We start from the raw sequence: 19,806 nt of genomic DNA, 5'->3' as shown, positions 1-19,806 counted from the left end.
AAAAAAAAAAAAAAAAAAAAAAAGGTGGACCTGAGATCACACCCAGGCAGTTCCCATCAAAGTAGTCCATATCTCATTAGAGGCTCACAATTTTGAAGACTAAAACTCCTGAAGGGACTGTGTTTAGCTTCCACACACCCTGGGCTCTAGTGCACAGCAGGCTGTGTTAAGGATTTATTTAAATCCTCATGGAAGTCCATAATGGATGAATGTAGACTGCAGGCCACATAATGGCCTCCATGGGCCAGATTCAGTCTACAATCACACTTTTGTCTGGCCTGTACAGTGTTTTTATAAATTTTTACTTGAAACTCATGTGTTAAAAAGTCCATAAAACTTGGGATTTCTTATTCTCCTAAAACAAGAAAATCTAACAGTGTTAGGCCCACTTTCCCACATGTCAACAGCTGGCTTGAGTGCCTTTTCATTCAGACAGAATAAATGCTCTTCCTTGAGCCCCAGTCCACAATGCTCTCTGCTGCATCATGGACATAGAGGCCCAAAGTGAGGGGCTACTAATCATCGTTTTTCCTTTTTTTTTTTTTTCTTTGAGACATAGTCTTGCTCCGTCACCCAGGCTGGAATGCAGTGGCATGATCTTGGCTAACCACAACCTCCGTCTCCTAGGTTCAAGCAATTCTCATGCCTCACCCTCCTGAGTAGCTGGGATTACAGGTGCACGCCACCACGTCCGGCTAATTTTTTGTATTTTAATAGAGATGGAGTTTTGCCATGTTGGCCAGGCTGGTCTTGAACTCCTGGCCTCAACTGATCTGCCCACCTTGGCCTCCCAAAATGCTAGGATTATAGGCATGAGCCACTGTATCGAGCCTAATCATTGTTTTTCTAATAGCTGGCCTGAATCACTCTCTTACATAACCTGCCTGCCCCGTGGAGGTATTTGAGTTTATGACTCCTCACACAGAGAGTTCATTATAAGTCTTTCAAAATGCCCAAAGTATCATTAGGAGATGAGTGAGTTATCAGTGCAGATTTTCAAGCACACAGTTCCGGATTCATTCTTATATAACAAAGGTCTTTGTTATGTGATAGCAATTACACTACTATTTATAACAGAGGAAACACATTATGAAGAATAAATTTATGCCAGGTGAGGTGGCTCATGCCTGTAATCCTAGCACTTTGAAAGGCCTAGACAGGTGGATCATCTGAGGTCAAGAGTTCAAGACCAGCCGGCCAACATGGTGAAACCCCACCTCTACTAAAAATGCAAAAATTAGCCGGTCCTGGTGTTGGGTACTTGTAATCCCAGTTACTCAGGAGGCTCAAGCAAGAGAATCACTTGAACCCGGGAAGTGGAGGTTGCAGTGAGCCAAGATTCCGCCACTGCACTCCAGCCTGGGTGACAGAGGGAGACTCTGTCTCAAAAAAAAAAAAGAAATTTCTACAATTAGTATATTATTTCATAATCAGAAATAAAAATATAAAAAAGGAAATACAAAAATATAAAAGCAGCTGCTCTCCAATCCACAACCCCCACTTGGCACAGGCCAACCACAGAAATCCATCTCTACTTGTCCCATCTCTCCAAAAACATTAAAGGAATTTCAATTCATGAACCACAGTGAAGCTGTTCCTTCTCCAATCCAAACCCTGGTTTTCTGGTCATCCTCCAGATCCTCTTGTGCCAGTCTGTACCACCCCAGTGTCCCAAGCTTCCCTAATACCCAGTACACATGGCATTCTGTCTGCCCTCTTCTCCTCCCTCTTGGTTCTGTTATCTGAGCCTACTTGGCCTCTTTTCACTTTCCTTTCTATTTTATTTTATCTGGATTATTCCCTATCTTTGGAGATAACCCCAGAATTGGTCTGGGAAAGACAAAAATTTCCTTATATGCCTGAGGAAAAAAAGAATCTGATAAGGCAAAACTACAATTCCCTTCAGCAGGTGGTAATAAGTGGAGAGTGAATGAAGAGGCCTTAAAACTCTTACAGATTAATACATCTAATCCCAGCACCACAAAAGATTCTAGGCCAGTGTGGTAGCTTATGTCTGTAATCCCAGCACTTTGGGAAGCTGAGGTGGTAGGTGGATTGCTTGAGCCCAGGAGTTTGAGACCATCCTAGACAGCATAGTGAAACCCCATCTCTACCAAAAAAAAAAACCAACAAAAATTAGCCAGGTGTGGTGGTCCACACCTGTAATACCCACTACTTGGGAAGCTGAGGTGGGAGGATCACCTGAGCTCAGGAGGTCAGCGTGCAGTGAGGTGTGACTGCGTCATGACACTCTAGCCTGGGTAACAGAGTGAGATCCTGTCAATTAAAAATAAAAAGATACTTAGAGAAATTGAGAAATTATACCGAAGACTACAGTATAGTAGGATGAGGAGTTTATTTCCATTTGCTTATTTTTATTTTCATATTTTTTTCAAATGTGTTCTTTGTATTTGAAAAAAATATGAAAATAAATGTATTCCTTGATGAATTCCTTGGTGTATTGATGTATTCCCTGATGTATTCCATGTATTCCTTGATGAATTAAAAAACTGATATTTAAAAATGAACGAATGAAATTGGGGTAAGGCTCCTGAATGTAACAAACCCTTTTACAAAGCCTTGACTTTGACCTATAACCTACCCAAATGTTTCTTCTGAGCCGTAAAGAAAAGCAAAGATTGCTGGGCACCGTGGCTCACGCCTGTAATCCTACCACTTGGAGAGGCTGAGGTGGGCGGATCACGAGGTCAGGAGATTGAGACCATCCTGGCCAATATGGTGAAACCCTGTCTCTACTAAAAATACAAAAATTAGCTGGGCATGGTGGCATGTGCCTGTAATCCCAGCTACTCAGGAGGCTGAGGCAGGAGACTCGCTTGAACCCAGGAGGCAGAGGCTGCAGTGAGCCGAGATTGCACCACTGCACTCCAGCCTGAGTGAGAGTGAAACTCCATCTAAAAAAAAAAAAAAAGGAAAAAGAAAAGATCAAATCAATCAACACAAAGAACTCAAATGGAGGATTGAAATTTAAGGAAATTCCTTTGCATACTCTGTAAATGGGAGAGGGTTGGCTGGCAGCAAAGCATCAAAGGGCTCCTACTCAGTTCATTCTAAAATACTTATTAAAATAATAATTCATGAAGTGAAGCATATAATACAATTCATGTCAAGCTTTTTCTACTTTCCTCTAGACAAGTAAATAGTTAGGTTGAGTGCATAAAGTCCAGGAAGAAGAACAATGAAAAATCCAGGGCTAACTCAAGCAATTCCAAATTCGCTTTTCACCTGTTCCTGTTGCTCATGTTCAAGGGAACAGAACAGCTTGGAGTCCTATAGCACTGGTTTTAGTTCACAACCTCCCCAGCAACAGCCTATAATTAGAAAGTAACCAAGTTTCCAAGCTGGAAAGAAACACTAACAAAGTTACTCTGAGCAGAAGTGATTTTCTTCTATGTTCTGATAAAATGTATACCACTCCAATGCCCTGGCACTTACCTGTGCTTGGAGCAAAATAAGACAGACAGACACACACACACTCTAGAGATTAACAGAAATCCTCAGAAATTTGGAAACCAGTTCTTGCTTGAGATGCTTTAAAAACAGTTGGGCTGTTAATCACACCAATCACAACAAACCCCAAAAACTTTTAGAACAAAACTTTCCATCAATATGCCACCCATCTTTTATGTAGACAACTGGCTCTGGGCTCTCTGGCTGGGTGGAGTTTCACTTACCGATAGTCCTTGAGTGAGAAAGAGGGCTGGGCCTGGTGGCTCACACCTGTAATCCAGCATTTTGGGAGGCTGAGGTGGGCAGATCACCTGAGTCCAGGAGTTTGAGACCAGCCTGGCCAACACGACGAAACCTCATCTCTACTAAAACTATGAAAGCTAGCTGGGCGTGGTGGTCCATGCCTGTAATCCCAGCTATACAGGAGGCTGAGACACGAGAATCATTTGAACCCAAGAGGTGGAGGTTGCAGTGAGCTGAGATTGTGCCACTGCACTCCAGCCTGGGAGACAGAGCAAGACTGTTTCAAAAGGAAAAAAAAAAAAAAAAAAGAATGAGAGACAGAAAACAGAGGAGAAAGAGAGGAGAGAGGCAGAACGTGATTTTCTGTCACATGGATATAGGTAGAAACAGGACCTAGTTTTGCAACTGGAAAACCATAATGTTTTTCTGTCGTGAGATTAAAAATATATTAATACATATGTTTATATATTTAAAAAATGAACATGTATTACCCCATTCCAATAAATAAATTATTCCCTATAATAGTTACACATTCTAGGGCAGTCATTTATGGTTGTAAAAAGGTTTAGAATCCCATCACAGAAATTTTGTAGCAGTCTTCAAAGATGACTCAGTCTAGTCCAATTATACAGATAACCAAACTGAGGCCCAGAGAAGGCAAGAAACACATCCAAAGAGATCTAGGGGACAAACAAGAAAACAAGGGTACCAGTTGTGGCAGCAACTCACAGTAGAACTCATTCTGTATTGTTAACCAGCTTTAGGGATTTCCCCCACATTCAGAGTAACCTGATAACCAAAGATCATCCTGGGAGATCCCTCTACAATCTAAATTCTCTCTGAAACAAGGTGGCTATTAGTGGGTGTGGATACAGGTCCTAAACTTGCCAACGTGATTCAGTAGCTATATGCATAGTTTTACCACAAGTTGCTGAAAGGGGGAAAAAAAATCTCACAAAATTTTAGAGCTAGGAAGGATCTTGCTAACCCACCTCGCTTTACACATAAGCAAGCTAAGGAATATACAAGTTAAGACATTTGTCCAAAACCACCAATCGCAAAGTTGGTAATAAAAGTTTGCCGTAACAGAAAACCTTGGATCAACTCAAGGGCACATTTGGTGACTCCTGTCATGCTGCAAGGCCAAAAAGAACACCAAAGAGGCAACAAAATATTTCCTGAGAAGTGCAGGCAGCTTTGCACTAAGTTCCAATTTTTCTAACCAAAAAAGCTATTTTTGCAGTGTGGTTCCTGAGAAAGGCTGACTCACTGAAAAAGTGGGGAACAATTTACTCACAGTGGACTTCTCTGAATTGGCGATGTTTCTCTGTGTCCCTTAATCAGCCAGCGGGATCTCTGCACATAGGAAACCACCCAACTATTTTCTTGCTTCTCATTGTTCTTAGACTAAAAACAGAATTCTTTACACATTCTACAAGGCCTTGCAGGGTCTGGCCCCTGCCTGCCTCTGCAGCCAGGGCCACTGTATGTAGTTATAGTTGTGGAGTTGGTGCCTGGCTGAGGGGGTAAGTGGGCCTGGAATCCAGGTCACGTACTCCACGACACAAGCAAAAATTTGGCTTAGGCGGCATCTGCTAGGACAGAAAGAGGTGCCTTAGTAATGAGCATGAAGGAGCTCTCGGGGCTAGCAGCTGTCCTACCTGTCAGCTTTGGCACACCATCTCCTGATCCCACCTCCATCCACTCAGGGCTTCTGTCTACCCTAGAACTCACCTTGCCTTTTGGCCATCTCAGGGTGGGGTGAATCGGGCAAGAGGATAATTTGTGCACAGACCTCACTCTACCCTGCTTCAGGTTGCAGCTCAGTCAGCCTTTCCTCAGTCCCTCTGACCAGAGCACAGCTCCATATGCCTTTTCTTTTCTTTTCTTTTTTTCAAGAAAGGTTCTTGCTCTGTCATTCAAGCTGGAGTGTGATGGCACGGTCATAGCTCACTGCAGCCTCTACCTTCCAGTCAAGTGCACTTCCTTAGCCTCCCAAGTAGCTGAAACTACAGGTAAGTGCCAGCATGCCTGGCTAATTTTAAACGTTTTTTTTTTTTTTTTTTTTTAGAGATGGGATCTCACTATGTTGCCCAGGCTAGTCTCAAATTCCTGGCTCAAGTGTTCCTCCTGCCTTGGCCTCCCAAGGTGCTGAGATTACAGGCATGAGCCACTGCATCCAGCCAACGTGTGTTTTTTTGTTTGTTTGTTTTTGTTTTATTGAGATGGAGTCTCACTCTGTCGCCCAGGCTGGAGTGCAGTGGTGTGACCTCAGCTCACTGCAACTTCTGCCTCCCAGGTTCACGGGATTCTCCTGCCTCAGCCTCCCGAGTAGCTGGGATTACTCGCACGCACCATCACGCCCAGGTAATTTTTGCATTATTAGTAGAGACGAGGTTTCACCATATTGGCCAGGCTGGTCTCAAACTCCTGACCTCATGATCCACCCGCCTCACCCTCCCAAAGTGCTGGGATTACAGGCGTGAGCCACTGCACCCGGCCCATGCTTCTTTTTTTCACAGCACTATCCCCATGGCAGTTTCACATTTATTTACATGAGTATTGGATGAACGTCTCTAGACCCTACTAAAGATTACACTCCATGAGAACAGGGACTATGATATTTTATCCCCAGCATCTAGCACAGTACCTGGCACAGAGTAGGTATTTTATAAATATTTGTTGAAAGGAAAAAAAAAAGGTAAGTAAGAATCTAGCACATTTTCACATTATTTAAATACGTTCAGCAACTTTCTATGGCCATAAGTTAAGTGACATGAGATGTATCTTGGATAAACCACTGTTAAAAGGCTTAGCATCTCATCACAGAGTATTGAGTATACAGTGTTAGTCTCACTGTATACTCAGTATTACTTGGAGAAATAATTCCTTCACAGAGCTGTGATGAAAGAGACAAATGAAAAGGCGAAAGTGGGGAAAAATCATCTGAATTCCTACACACATGTAAGGGACAATTATTATGAAATGATAGAATGAAGCAGAAGGGCACTTTGGCTTGCTGGAAGGAGGAGCCTCTGTAAGCTTTGCTGCTGGGCGGCCAAGGAGGACGGCAGGAATGGGATGGATGGAGACTCACACCCCTGCAGAGCCTTCCCTACAGGCTCCTCTTGCTCTCTGAGTCCTCAGGTAATTCCACAGACTTCTGTGACTGTTTTGGTTTCTCAACGTGGCTTCTGTCCTTGCAAGTACTTTTTTTGTTTTGAGAGAGAGTCTCGCTCTGTTGCCCAGGCTGGAGTGCAGTAGTGCCATCTCAGCTCACTGCAACCTCTGCCTCCCAGGTTTAAGCGATTTTCATGCCTCAGCCTCCCCAGTAGCTGGGATTACAGACATGCACCACCATGCCCAGCTAATTTTTGTATTTTTAGGAGAGACGGAGTTTCACCATATTGGCCAGGCTGGTCTTGAACTCCTGACCTCAAGTGATCTACCCGGCTCGGCCTCCCAGAATGAAGAACTATTTTTGACTACAGGTATAAACGTGGGCTTTGGACACAAATCAGTCTTGAGTAAATGAGACCAGTGTCTCCTGGGCCTAAGGATCATGGAGGAAAGAAGACTGCACAGTAGGTAAAACTGAACGGGAGCCTGTCTCTTTTGTCACAGAAAGGTCATAGTGAGATTTTCCTCACCAACTGAATTAGGAAGGCCTAGAGGATTTATTGCATTCTTGCCATTTCCTAAATATTTACTGTATCCTGTGTAATTTGGGACAGACTAAACACTAGCATCCAAACCAGCCATTCTCTTTTCAGCAGTTGGTATGTTAAAAGTGTTCACACTAAGGCAAGCCTTAGGAACCTCCAGGTTTTCTTCTTTTGTTTTCAATAAACAACAGGTTGGACTTGGGTTACAAACCATAAATCTGACGCTTCCTACAGTGATGGAGCTTCAAATAATAGTTGTATACAAAGCTCTGATTAGACTTCATGAAATCCCTTTTAACTTTTTATTACAGAAAACGTCTAACAATATATAAGTAGAGGGAATGTATAATGAATCCTCACGTATACTCATCACTGCTTTCAAAAATTAGCAACCCATGGTTACTCTTATAACCAATAATTTTAGGGGAACAAAAGTGGAAAAATATTCATTTACAAACTGTTCTTCCTGAATGATTTTAGTAAATTTAAAAAAAAAAAAGTGAGGCTAGCTCACTGCTATAATCCCAGCACTTTGGGAGGCTGAGGTGGGCAGGTCAGTTGAGGCCAGGAGCTCGAGACCAGCCTGGCCAACATGGTGAAACCCTGTCTCTACTAAGAATACAAAAATTAGCCTGGCATGGTGGTGCCTGTAATTCCAGCTACTCGGTAAGCTGAAGCAGGAGAATCACTTGAACCTGGGAGGTGGAGGTTGCAGTAAGCCATGATCCTGCCACGGCCTCCAGATTGGGTGATGGAGACAGACTCTGTCTTAACAGAGCAAAACAAACAAAGCTACTGAGAACTGTTTCTTACAGAGCTGTGGAGGGAAGACAGGGCCTGGACAAGTGCTAACGAACTTGGTAACACAGACTTCCTTCCCACACGTTTCCTGTCTATTTATGCCTCACTAACCCCTAATTTCTGCCTTCTTTTTTGTTCCTCTGAGACAAGGAGAAGCTGCACCAAAGAGATATGAAGCAGATTAGAAGAAGCAGGGCTTTCTGCCTTCCAGGTGTCTCCTTTAGCAAATTGCATAATGAGAGGGAGGGCCAGGAAATCCTTTCATACATATTTCAGTGATGAATGCTTGTAAACCTGAAGTTGTTAGCTTGAAGGTTTTGCCTAAAATTACAGTGCTTGAAGGCATTCTCAGAAACAGGAAGCCATGCTCATTTCAAGAGACAGAGGATGGTATTAAAGGTTAAGTTTCTGAAGCTGAGCGATATGGATAGAATTCATTTGTCCAGAAAAATAATAATAAATTTCCAATGTTGCCGCTTAATTAGATATTAAGTGGGTAGGTCAAAAACAGGTCTTGACCTTTTTGAACTGGATTTCCTATACAAAGCTCTCTGTCCCTAAGCTGAGTGAGAGCTTCTCCTCTCTATGACAGGGGGCCAGGAATCCAAAATACACTCATTTATCTTACCTAGAATCATTGTAAATCCTTACCTAGAGAAATGAAACAGAAACTACCAACCAAAGGCTGAAAGTGGCAGGAAACACTGAAAAAAGAAAAAAAAAACCAGACGGGGAGGGGAGAAGAAAAGTTAAGATAAACAAAGTTACATAAATAGTGTCAAAGGTGTGTCAGGCATAGCTCTTGCTTGTCATCCCAGCACTTTGGGAGGCCAAGGCAGGAGGATTGCTTGAGCCTAGGAGTTCGAGACCAGCCTGGGCAACATGGCAACTTCTCTACAAAAAAAAAAAAAAAAAAAAATGCAAAAATTAGCCAGGCTGGTGGCGCATGCCTATCGTCCTAGCTACTCAGGATGCTAAGGTGAGAGGTTCACCTGAGCCCAGGGAGGTAGAGGCTGTAGTCAGCCATGACTGTGCCACCACACTCCAGCCTGGGCAACACAGTAAAACCCTGTCTCCAAAAAAGTGTGTGTGTGCTGTGTGTGTGTGCTGTGTGTGTGTGTGTGTGTGTGAGTGTGTGTGTGTGTAGTGTCAGAGATTATTTAATGAAAACCAATTATTATTAAATATATTTATTTATTTATTTATTTACATGGGGTCTCACTCTGTAACCCAGGCTGTAGTGCAGTGGCGTGATCTTGGCTCATTGCAACCTCCACCTCCCAGGCTCAAAAGATCCTCCCACTTGAGCCTCCTGAGTAGCTGGGACCACAGGTGCATGCCACCATGCCAGGCTAATTTTTTTGTATTTTTGGTAGAGATGGGGTTTCACCATTTGCCCAGTCTGGTCTTAAATTCCTGAGCTTAGGTGATCTACCCGCCTTGGCCTCCCAAAGTGCTGAGATTATAGGTGTGAGCCCAGCCTAGATAAAGACTTTTAGATTAAAATTTTACTGTGTGCTGACAGATCTCTTAAAGTTCTATATTCAGAAGAAACTCATAAGCCATCAGAGGAAGACAGATGCCCGCCTCAAGTGCAAATAAATGGGCAGGGAAGGCCAGGAGGATTCTGGGAGGATTTGTGAAGGCTAGTGGAGCTGTACTACTGACTGTATCCTCAGGGCCTAGACAGTTCTGGCACATGATAGGCACTCAGTATTTGTTCAACGGAGTGGAAGGATCCGAGCTGTGGGTTAATAAGTAAAATTTAATAAACCTTTCCACTGTCTACATACTCAACGCCTCCCCTATTTCTAACACCTGAGAGTTTTGGAATTTGGAACCACAATGTACAGGGGAGATAGGGTAAGTCAGGTTAAGAAGGATGTGTTTATGTAGGTGTATTTCTGTACGCTTGTTGTACTTGTATACAGATTAATTCTAAGGTGTTCAATGTGGTCTTGCTTCCTTTCCACGATGGCAGGAATCACAGCTGTCCTGTTCTTCACTGTCTCCTAGCAGTGTCTGAGAAGTTGGTAAGGGATTCATATTCTTTATTGATTGAATGAGTGAAGCAACACAAATAAGAGTAATGCTGTAGAACTGGTGTTGAAGCTGACTAATCTCCAAAGCATTTCCACAGGCTTCAGTATAAACAGACTGCGCAATTCATTCTGTCTGCAATCATTTTAATACATTCTGATCCAGAGCATCCCACAGCTGCTTTACTCTTTTTTTCTCTACCAACTGGAAACTTGGTTCATCATCCTTGTAGCATTTAAAGGTACAAACAATACGAACATTTCATAATACCAGATGCGGGGAGCCACCAAGCCACACTCATTTGGAAAAGACTACACTAATGCTCTTTTCAAACAGAATTACCAGCCTTCCAGAAACTCCTTGCCATCTTGAGTAACTGAAGGCATAAAGTGGCAGCTGTCAGTTCCACCCTCCTGCAACACATCCACAGGCCAAACAATCAGGCCACATGGTGAGGAGCTACTTTAGCTGAGAAAACATGGGCTCATTCCTTTAGCAGCTACGTGGTTCTGTCTAAGGGAGAGGCACAAATGTATGTGCATGAGAATAAATGCAACCTCTCGTGCTGGAGAAGCAGCAGAGGCATTTTTATATGTTGCCAATTCTGTGTGTGGTTGGTGTTTCTGAGGGCACACCAGAAAATATGAGTTCTAATGGCAGAAAATAATTTTTTTTTTCAGACAGGGTTTCACTATGTTACCCAGGTCAGTCTTAAATCCCTGCTCTTAAGCAATCCTCCATCTTTGCATCCCAAAGTGTTGGGATTACAGGTATGAGCCACCACACCCAACCAGGAAAAGAACTTTTTAGAATAAGACAGCAATAGTATTACAAATGTTCTAAGAGTCAGGTGTATGCAGTTGAATTTGGCTAATCAAGAGCTTTAGAAAATTTGCAATATGGCTTAATGAAAAAAATATTTCACTTCCTAGTATTAGTAGCTTTAGTTCCAATTAGGCTGTGACCTCAAGGTTTTATATTTCAGAGAGTTAGGGGGTTCGATAGAATCAGTGTTTCTCCCTGGGGTGTATATCACAATCACTTAGGAAGTTAGAAAAAAAGAAAAAAACCAGATGCCTGGACCCTCCCAAGAACTATACATTTTGAATCACTGAAAGTGACACCTGGGCATATAGTATATTTATTTAAATTTTGTCAGTGTTTCTGTGGAGCCAGACCAATCCAGTGCCTCTCAGATTTTAATGTACCTATGAATCATCTGAAACTCTTGTTAAAATGTAGATTCTAACCCAGTAGGTCTGAAATGGGGCCTAAGTTGCTTCACTTCCGACAAGCTCTCAGGCAAAAGATGCTGCTGTTCCATAGCTCACACACTGAGTAGAGTTCTCCAGCTCAAATCGTTTGGCATTCCATTAAGGACATAGAAATTCTCATCCATAACTAGAATGTATCACATACTTAGTACTTAAATTGCAAGTTACTGCCTTTGCTTTTGTCTTTGAAGATCAAGGTGGAGACTTCTATTGTGTGTGATGTAAAAAGAGTATCTTAATGCCAAAACGTCTCACATCAAGGATGCAGAAGGTAAGCCACCACAACTTCAATCTTAGACATTTTTCCTTCTTGATGTAAAGGATCCAAACACATTTCCAGTAAAACACAAGTTTTCTAGCCTGCTGTTCATGCTATTCTTTGTAAATAATTCAGTCTCTTCCGATCAGAAGTTCAAACACAGATTTATCTCTATCCTAATCCCTCTTAATCTCCATCTTGGTATGGGCAGTTCTTTCCAGTGTTTTTGGATCTAGACAATATTTTCTATGTTCTTCCGTTTCCCTTTCTGAAATCTTGAAGAGCAGGCCTCTCTACCCTTACCTAAGCCAGTTTTCAACATTGGAGAGCTGAGACTAGAGCCCTCCAACAATACCCTTGAGGCCCTTCTCACCAGCAGGGGATGGAACTATTGTTGAACACCCTTTTTTCCAGGTCAATTTTCCCATACACTCTACCAAGACATCCTGAGAAACTCTGAGAGAAGCCCATGGAGGGTCCACATGAACAGCTTCCAGCACTGCTTTGACCTACCCATCTACTAGCATCACCGAAAGAGGATAGTTCTTTTTAGAATGAGAAGTGTTCCAGAATCAATGAAGCTCCCTAACCCAGAAGATGTTTGGTTTCTTCCTCATGACTCATAGGAAGATGGAATAGTAGTTAAGAGCACAAGCCTAAGTTTGGGACTTTGGGTAAATAATTTAACCTCTCTGAGCCTCAGGTTTAATGATAAAAATAATAACAGGGTTTTTAAAATTGGATTCGATGACATAATGCAGGTAAAATACTTTGCAAAGTACCTGACACACAGAGCACTCAATACCTCTTTATTTATATTATAAAGAAAGAAAGGAGAGCAATTTATAGAAAAAAACCACTGACTGTGTTTATACTTGCATAGAAAACAGTTGAAGGTTATATGCCAAACTTTTACTGAAGTATGAAGGAAATTTCACATTTTATCCACATAATTTTCAAATCAACCTTTATTACTAGCCTATATCTTTCCTACGTTTTTAAAAATCGGGGTAAGTTTTAAAAACTTCATGGCTACTTTTCACTTTTTCCCTTCAAAAATTTCATTGACAACCAACAAGTCTTATTTGAAAGGAAAATGAGGAGGGCCAACACCCTTAAACTACCTGAGTTAGTGGCCTATGGCACAATACTGACGGAGCTATATTTAGTCAAAGGGCTGGCTGGCCCTTGGCCTTCACAGTGAAAAATGGATTCCATCAAAGGCAGCAAGGCTGCCTGAGCTTGTGCCTGGTCTGGGCAGCACACATCTCTGAAAAAAATAAACTTTTTTTTTTAATTGGTCTGTGTCAAACTTTGCCCCACATCTAAGTTTTTGAAGTTAACCTCAAGAATATACCTCCATAACTAGATCACTAGATAAGATGCCTGTCTACTTCTTTGCAAAGAGAAAGAAAAGAAACAAAAACCAAATAACTCATGCAAACCTATTTACTACTTATTTTGTTTTAAAGACATTTTTGACCAGGCTCGGTGGCCCCTGCCTGTAATCTCAGTGCTTTGGGGGGGCCAAGGTGAGAGAATGGCTTGAGCCCAGGAGTCAAGACCAGCCTAGGCAACATAGTGAGACCTACATCTCTTAAAAAAAAAAAAAAAATAGCTAGGTGTGATGTCGTGCACTTGTGGTCCCAGCTACTTGGGAGGCTGAGGTAGATAGATTGCTTGAGCCCAGGAGGTTGAGGTTGCAGTGAGGTGTGATGGCACCACTGCACTCCAGCCTGGGCAACAGAAGGAGGCTCAGTCTCAAAAAAATTAAAAAGAGAAAAGAAATTTTTTAGTGTTCCAGGAAAGCAGCCTGAAGCACAGAGCTGAAGCAGCTGCCTCCGGCCCCAGATCTGTCCCGCCCTGCCCTGACTAATTTGTACGTTGGCTGCCACACTAGTTCACTCAGATCCTGTGCCCTCTATACACCAAGCCATTCCGGGTGCAATTCCTTAAGCAATGCGGAAGAAGGATCTGTGCGATTTTCTATAGAGTCCCACATGTGGGCTTCCACCTCTGCATGGGGGTGACTGCTGTGAACCATACTCGGAAACTCTGAAGTCTCCCCCTCTCCTCTGTGCTGTGTGTTTGCTCCTTTAGCTTCTCAACAACTGCCAGGGGCCCCTGGGCCAGAATTCAAGTCTGATTCATCCTGGTCTGCTTGGAGCTTGGCACGGGGCCAGGCACAGAGAGGTGGCTCAATGTATAAGCCAACCAGCAGCAAGCGGACTGAAGAAGCCACCCTGTTCACCCTTTCCCACGCCCTTCAGGTGTGAATTTCTCCCTTTTCTCCCAAGCCAGCTTGCTCCTTCTTCCCTCTATGTCTGCCCTGAAATCAAAATGTCAGACATTTAAGGGCAAGTGAGTCCTTTATAAAGTCTGAGGGTGGCTTTTTCTTTAAAGATGTGTAGGAGATGATCAGCAAGATTGACAATATCACCATCCATCCTGCATAAGCAAGAGAAGGATTTCTTAAAGGGTGAACTCCAAGGAAAGGTGGTTTCTAGGAAAGCAGGTGTATGTGCAATCTTAACACAGGATATTTTGTAGGTATCGGATATTGAAAAGGCCGTCTGATACATTGAAACCCCAGGCTAGGAAGTGAAGACAGAGAAAGTGACCACGCCTGGCCACTGCTGGAAGAAAATACCAGAGGGCCACGTTCCCAGAGTCATGGCAGCCTTCACCCTACAATGGGAGATGCGCCACCAGGAGACACCCACCCTTTTGATCCCAAGCTCAGCTTTACTGTACAGTGTGGCAGGCATTAGGCAGAGAAACCAACAAAGTGCGTAGCTCCTTGGTTGCCCTTTCTGCACTACCCCGGGTCCACACCCTGCTGCCCTAGCTAGCCCCAGGGTAGCGTTACGCCACTTTCCACTTTCTTCTTATTTTTAAAAGACGAGGGCGCTACAAATATCTCCCCAGCAAGAGCCCGATCCTGGTACAGGGTGACAAAACAAAACAAAAAACCCCTCCTTTTTCTTCCTTGCGGTTGGCAAATTTCCTCCCTCCCCGTCCTCTTTTCCCTATGGGGCCCCCTCAAGTCTCAGCCCTTGGCGCAGAAAAGGGGACCCCAGGTTACTGAGGCCTCGCCCTGCGAACAAGTTTCCACTGGCTTGGCGGCTTGTAGAATTGTCAGGGCAGGCGCCGAGCGTGGTCAGAGAGCGTTTCTACATCCCGGGATCTTGCACCCTGAGGCCCCTCTGTGCGCGCCCCGGATCGGTGTCCCGGGTGGGGAGACCCCACTTACCCCACGACGGAAATCATCATGGCAGCCACCACCAGGTAGTTGGTCTGGTAATAGAGCAGGTTGCTCACCACGCGGTTGTTCCATTTGGAAATGTCCCTGAAGTCCGGCCGGGCAAAGCGATCGGAGCCCGGGAAGAAATCGTCCCAGGCGCGGAGTGGGGCGATATTAACGTCCATGTTCCTAGCTTTGCGTTCTTCGCCTCTGGAATCTGGCGGCGGCGGCGGCGGCAACCGATCAGCTGAGCAGAGTCAACGAGGCTACCCCCGCTTCGTCTCGATCGGCTTTGCGGTTGGTAGGCAGCGGAGCAAAGGACATTGGGAGCGGGCGGGCGTGTTTGCTCCTCTTTACTTCTAGATTGGCTGTGTAAGTGGTTAGGTATAGGAAAACAGGGACCTCGAGACAGGACAAGGGACTGAGTGCAGAATAGAGATGAAATGACAGAAAGCAAAGAGCGGAAATCCCCTTTCTGAAGCGAGGTGGCAGTGTCTTCCTTGGTAGTCTGAACACCAGCTGCCTCCTTTGAAATACCTTTTTTAAAGGTTTAACTTAGGAGTGTGTTCTCTGACTTAGAGAAAAATTTTGGCAGCTTTGCAGATGCCACTCTAAGTGAAATGAAATGGAAGGCGACTCTAGTGTTACTGGATAACAAGCTGCTTTTGAAAACTACCTCTTACTAACCTCTACACATCTGAATGCAATTCCCATGTTTTCTCTGTTTTACCATGAGTCACTATGTGTGAAATCAGATTGGCAAAACGGGAAAGAAGGTCATGTAGAACAGAAAGGCTGGTTTGTTTTTTTCACTTCTCTTCTTTGTTCTCCATCTCTATTCTCTCGAGGCTGAATTGTTGGACTGCTGTGCCATTCTGATAAAGTGATAAAGTTGGCATGCTGGTCACTTTAGCCCTGAACTGGGCATGTTGCTTACATTTTAAAGCAAACAGTTGTCTGCAGTGAACTAGTTGTTCTGCATCTAGCATTCTGTGAGCAGAAATATGCATTCCACTTCAAATGTTTTCTTAGTTTCATTGAAAAATTTGGTGACAACTTTCACTGAGGGACCGCAGTATATTCATAGATAAAGTATCCCAGCCCTAAGAACTGGCAAGGGATGTATTCATTGTAAATTCTCTTCTAAGCTTTCAAAAGGTCATCTTTTTTCAGTTAAGGAGCTGATTGTTATAATGCATGAGAAAAAACTATTTTGTTTAATTGTATAATGTAACAGGTAGAATTCTAAGATGAAGAATTCTGAGATAACAGAGTCTTTAAGCCCATAGTGGTTTAGACAAACTGAATTCACTCTACTCAGATAATTAATTTTCAAAAACTTGGAAAGTAATGAAATATACTAATGCAAAGTCTAGAAAATATAATTTAATCTTCCTTGTTGATTCAGAAGGCAGTTAAGGGGCTTACAGTGACTCTAAAAAATTACTACTACTGCTGGTGTTTAGGGAAGTTTGGTGATTGCAAAGAATTAGTGCTAAGATATACCTTATGTGCTGGGTTTTGAATAAAGTTTAAAATGTGAAAATATTCCTGAATGCTCACATTCTCTTGATTCTGGAAAAATGGGATGGTGTGAAGTCAGAGAAAGCAAAATTAGAGTCCCAGTTCCTTCCTTTCTGACAGGTGACTTTGGAGAAATTACCTGATCTCTCCTGGCATCAGTTTCTTCATGTGTAAAGTGGGGATAATGGAACATCTGCCACAAAGGTGAGGATAAGTGAAGGAATGTATAGGAAGTGCTTAGTGTATAACACATGTTCACAGTTATACGTTACTATTATTGTCATGAGTAATAGGCTAGCCCATGATTCATGTCTGCTATTAATAGTGCTTTAATCTGATTTGTTTTCTATGCTTTCATTATAAGCATCTACTGACTTTTCTCTACCTTGCTCCAATTTTATTGTTGTGGTCATATCTGGGTAGATATAATAGGAGGAGAAAGGTTGAGAATATTCAGTACAATGCCAACAGGTATTTCAAGTTCTTTTTAGGCTCTGGGAAACCACAATGGAGTATTAAAAAAAAAAAATAAAAGAGGAGAAAGATGAAATCCTGCTCTGCCTTCAAAACTCCTGCAATCCAGTGGGAACACTAGTTAAATATAAGACAGCGAGAGGAGGGCTAAATAGAAATGCACCGAGCCACAGTGCACAGTTACAGGAGGTCAGAGGGTGTGGAGGAATTCCCCAAGGCTTCAGAATGTCAAGAAGCAGCACTGTGGGCAAGCTGAGTAAATCATCTTGGTCAAAATGAGAGTGGGAACTCCAGTGGGGTCCCACACTGTTAATGAGATTTATGAGTATTAGAAGCTGTGATCAAGAACTTTATCTTCCAGCTGCTCAGAACTGCATGGCCTAAAGCTGTCAAGAGTATATTAGTAACCATATGATTACTCCTTGATCACAGGCAATTGATACCCAAGAAATAGTTATTAGTTTAAACCTTAGAAGGAGTTTAAAAAGAAAGAAAGAAATTCTAAAAAGACAGAGAAAGCTGTTTATAGCATGATTTCTTTCTCCCTCTCTCCCAAAATGTTAATTCTGTTTCTCTCTTTGGAAGATTTTTTTTTCTCTAAACATTTCTACCTTTGTTAAAAAAAATTTTTAAACAAAAATGAACACATTATGAGTCATTTCTTTATTCCAGTAACTGTTTGAAATGCTATGAGTAGCAACTCTTTGTTAGTGTTCATTCTGGGGAGGGAGAGATCAGATTCAATGCAGAGGTCTTCCTGGAGCTTTAATTTATTACTACTTTTAGAGACAGGGTCTCACTATGTTGCCCAGGCTGGTCTTAAACTCCTGGGCTCAAGCAGACCTCCCACTTCAGCCTCCTAAGTAGCTGGGATAATGGGCATGGGAAACCAAGCCCCGCTTCGTGGGGCTTTTGTAATAAGACTGTTGTGTCTAGATAGGACCAGTCAGAATATCTGTCTGTTTAAAAGCTATAGCAGATAGTCTAATTATTTATGATATGTTCCACTTGATGTAAAATAAATCTGTTGAAGGTTTTGCTTGCATGTCTCTGTTGCTATCATTTCTGGCAAGGGCAGATGGCTATTTCTGATCTGACAATCAATCTGAGTCAGTGAGAGTGCCTGGTGTCATTTATCAAAATACCACCACAGTGAGTCAGGGTGTTTTTCTCAAAGCAAGCAGATAGATGGCCAGATGCCTTTGCAGACTTCTTCACAAGCTAGCTGTATTCTATCCCTAGGCCTCAGTTTCCTCCCATGTGAAACGTGTGAGATTGGACCAGGTGGTCTCTAAGGCGCCTGTTGGTTTCACCATGTGAGAGGGCTACAATGCTCACTACCACTAATCAAAGGGTATCCAGTATTGTTGGGGGTTCAGGCTACAGGAGCCCCTTTTGATAAGCACTGAGGATAAATCCTCAGTGAAACCATCTGTGGAGTTGTCCGGTCAAGAAAAAGTGGTTTCATAGTTGATGCTGAGATATGTGATGCAGAAGGAGGCTGGAATCTCTTGATACCGACTGTGAACTTTATTCCCATACCCACTGCCTGGTACTAACTTTCAGCTCAGTGAATGCTATTGAACTGAACCTAACTGGGGGGGGCCATAAAGGACAAGTTTTCCATAAGGTTCAATGAAAACTAGGACAAAAGGAGATTAAATTTCACAATGTAGTAATGGCAGCTCCATTTATGAGTCCCTATTAGGGTTTATGTACTTCATTTCAGTGGCTCTCAAACTTTACCAGCAGAGAACCACCCCAGGCTTTGCAGAAGGTTGAGAATGGGGCCTGAAAATTTGTGTTAGCAAAAAATTCCCAAGTGATGTTGATCAGAAACTGTATTCTGAGAGCCACTCTGGATTTTACTTAATTATCAGTCTTACAAGGTGAATAGTGTTATGCCTATTTCATAAATGAAGACGTAGAAGTGTCTAAGGGTCTCATAGCTCATAACTGTGAAGGATTTAAAATCAGTTACTTTTGATTCCAAATCTCATTCTTGTCCCACTCCATAAAAGGAGATGTGTGTGTATGTATATATAAATGCATTTTTGAACATAATCATTTCCGTCTATCCAGATTCACATGTATATTTGTATTTTTGACTCTATAAGAAAATAGTTGAAACTTTTATTACTCTTTATCTTGAGGTAACAGGATTATGGGTGTTCTAAATTATTCTTTGATTTTTGTCCTTTATACTTTCTTCTTTGCATCTAAATATATACATTTATCACAGAAAAAAAGTTTTAACGAAATCATTTCATTTCTGCTGAACTTATCTAACAGAATGTGACACAAAAATATTAATCTTGATTTGTACAAAGAAAATAATAATCTCTTATCCCATCACTGTAAACTGATTTAGATAAAGTTATTATTCAAGTGAGTGCTTGTAAAGCCAAAGACTTTGGAATCATCCTGAAAAGCAGAAAGTGAAAGTTTCCTTGGTCTTTGTCCCAGAGGAAAGTCTCTGGCATATTGGGATGGTTCTTCAGGAGTTTTTAAAAGAATATACCAATATTTTATATAATTACTCATTAACATATAATTTGTACAAACGCATAATGTATTGCCTACATTTTCACGCTGCATAGCAACATTATGCACGGTATAAGATTTACTTAATTAAGTGTAGGTAATTAAGATTATAATTACAGGAAAAGCTTTTAAAGCTCACGGGAGCCCTAGCGCCCCTCCCTGAGGGCTCTGGCCCTGAACCGGGCCTCGCCCCTTTCCCGCCCCTCCCCGCTCCTCCCCGCTTTGCCTGCCCCGCCCCTCCCCGCTTCGCCTGCCCCGCCCCTCCCC

General features: G+C 42.6%; 1 protein-coding gene across 1 annotated transcript in view; it reads right to left on the bottom strand.

Annotated features, from left to right (window-relative positions):
* The window catches only part of ARL6IP5 (ADP ribosylation factor like GTPase 6 interacting protein 5), a 20,794-nt gene extending 5,099 nt beyond the window's left edge, over positions 1–15,695 (bottom strand). The window contains exon 1 of the mRNA XM_017542784.2: positions 15,007–15,695. Coding sequence (XP_017398273.1) covers positions 15,007–15,182 — 176 coding nt within the window. The 5' untranslated portion in view covers positions 15,183–15,695. The remainder of the gene's footprint in view (positions 1–15,006) is intronic.
* Between the last annotated feature and the right edge of the window lie 4,111 nt (positions 15,696–19,806).

The sequence above is a fragment of the Cebus imitator genome, unplaced genomic scaffold (genome assembly GCF_001604975.1).
Source record: "Cebus imitator isolate Cc_AM_T3 unplaced genomic scaffold, Cebus_imitator-1.0 Scaffold147, whole genome shotgun sequence".
Classification (NCBI taxonomy): domain Eukaryota; kingdom Metazoa; phylum Chordata; class Mammalia; order Primates; family Cebidae; genus Cebus; species Cebus imitator.
Note: the sequence above shows the minus strand (reverse complement) of the source record. Positions and strands in the feature narration are given on the sequence as shown.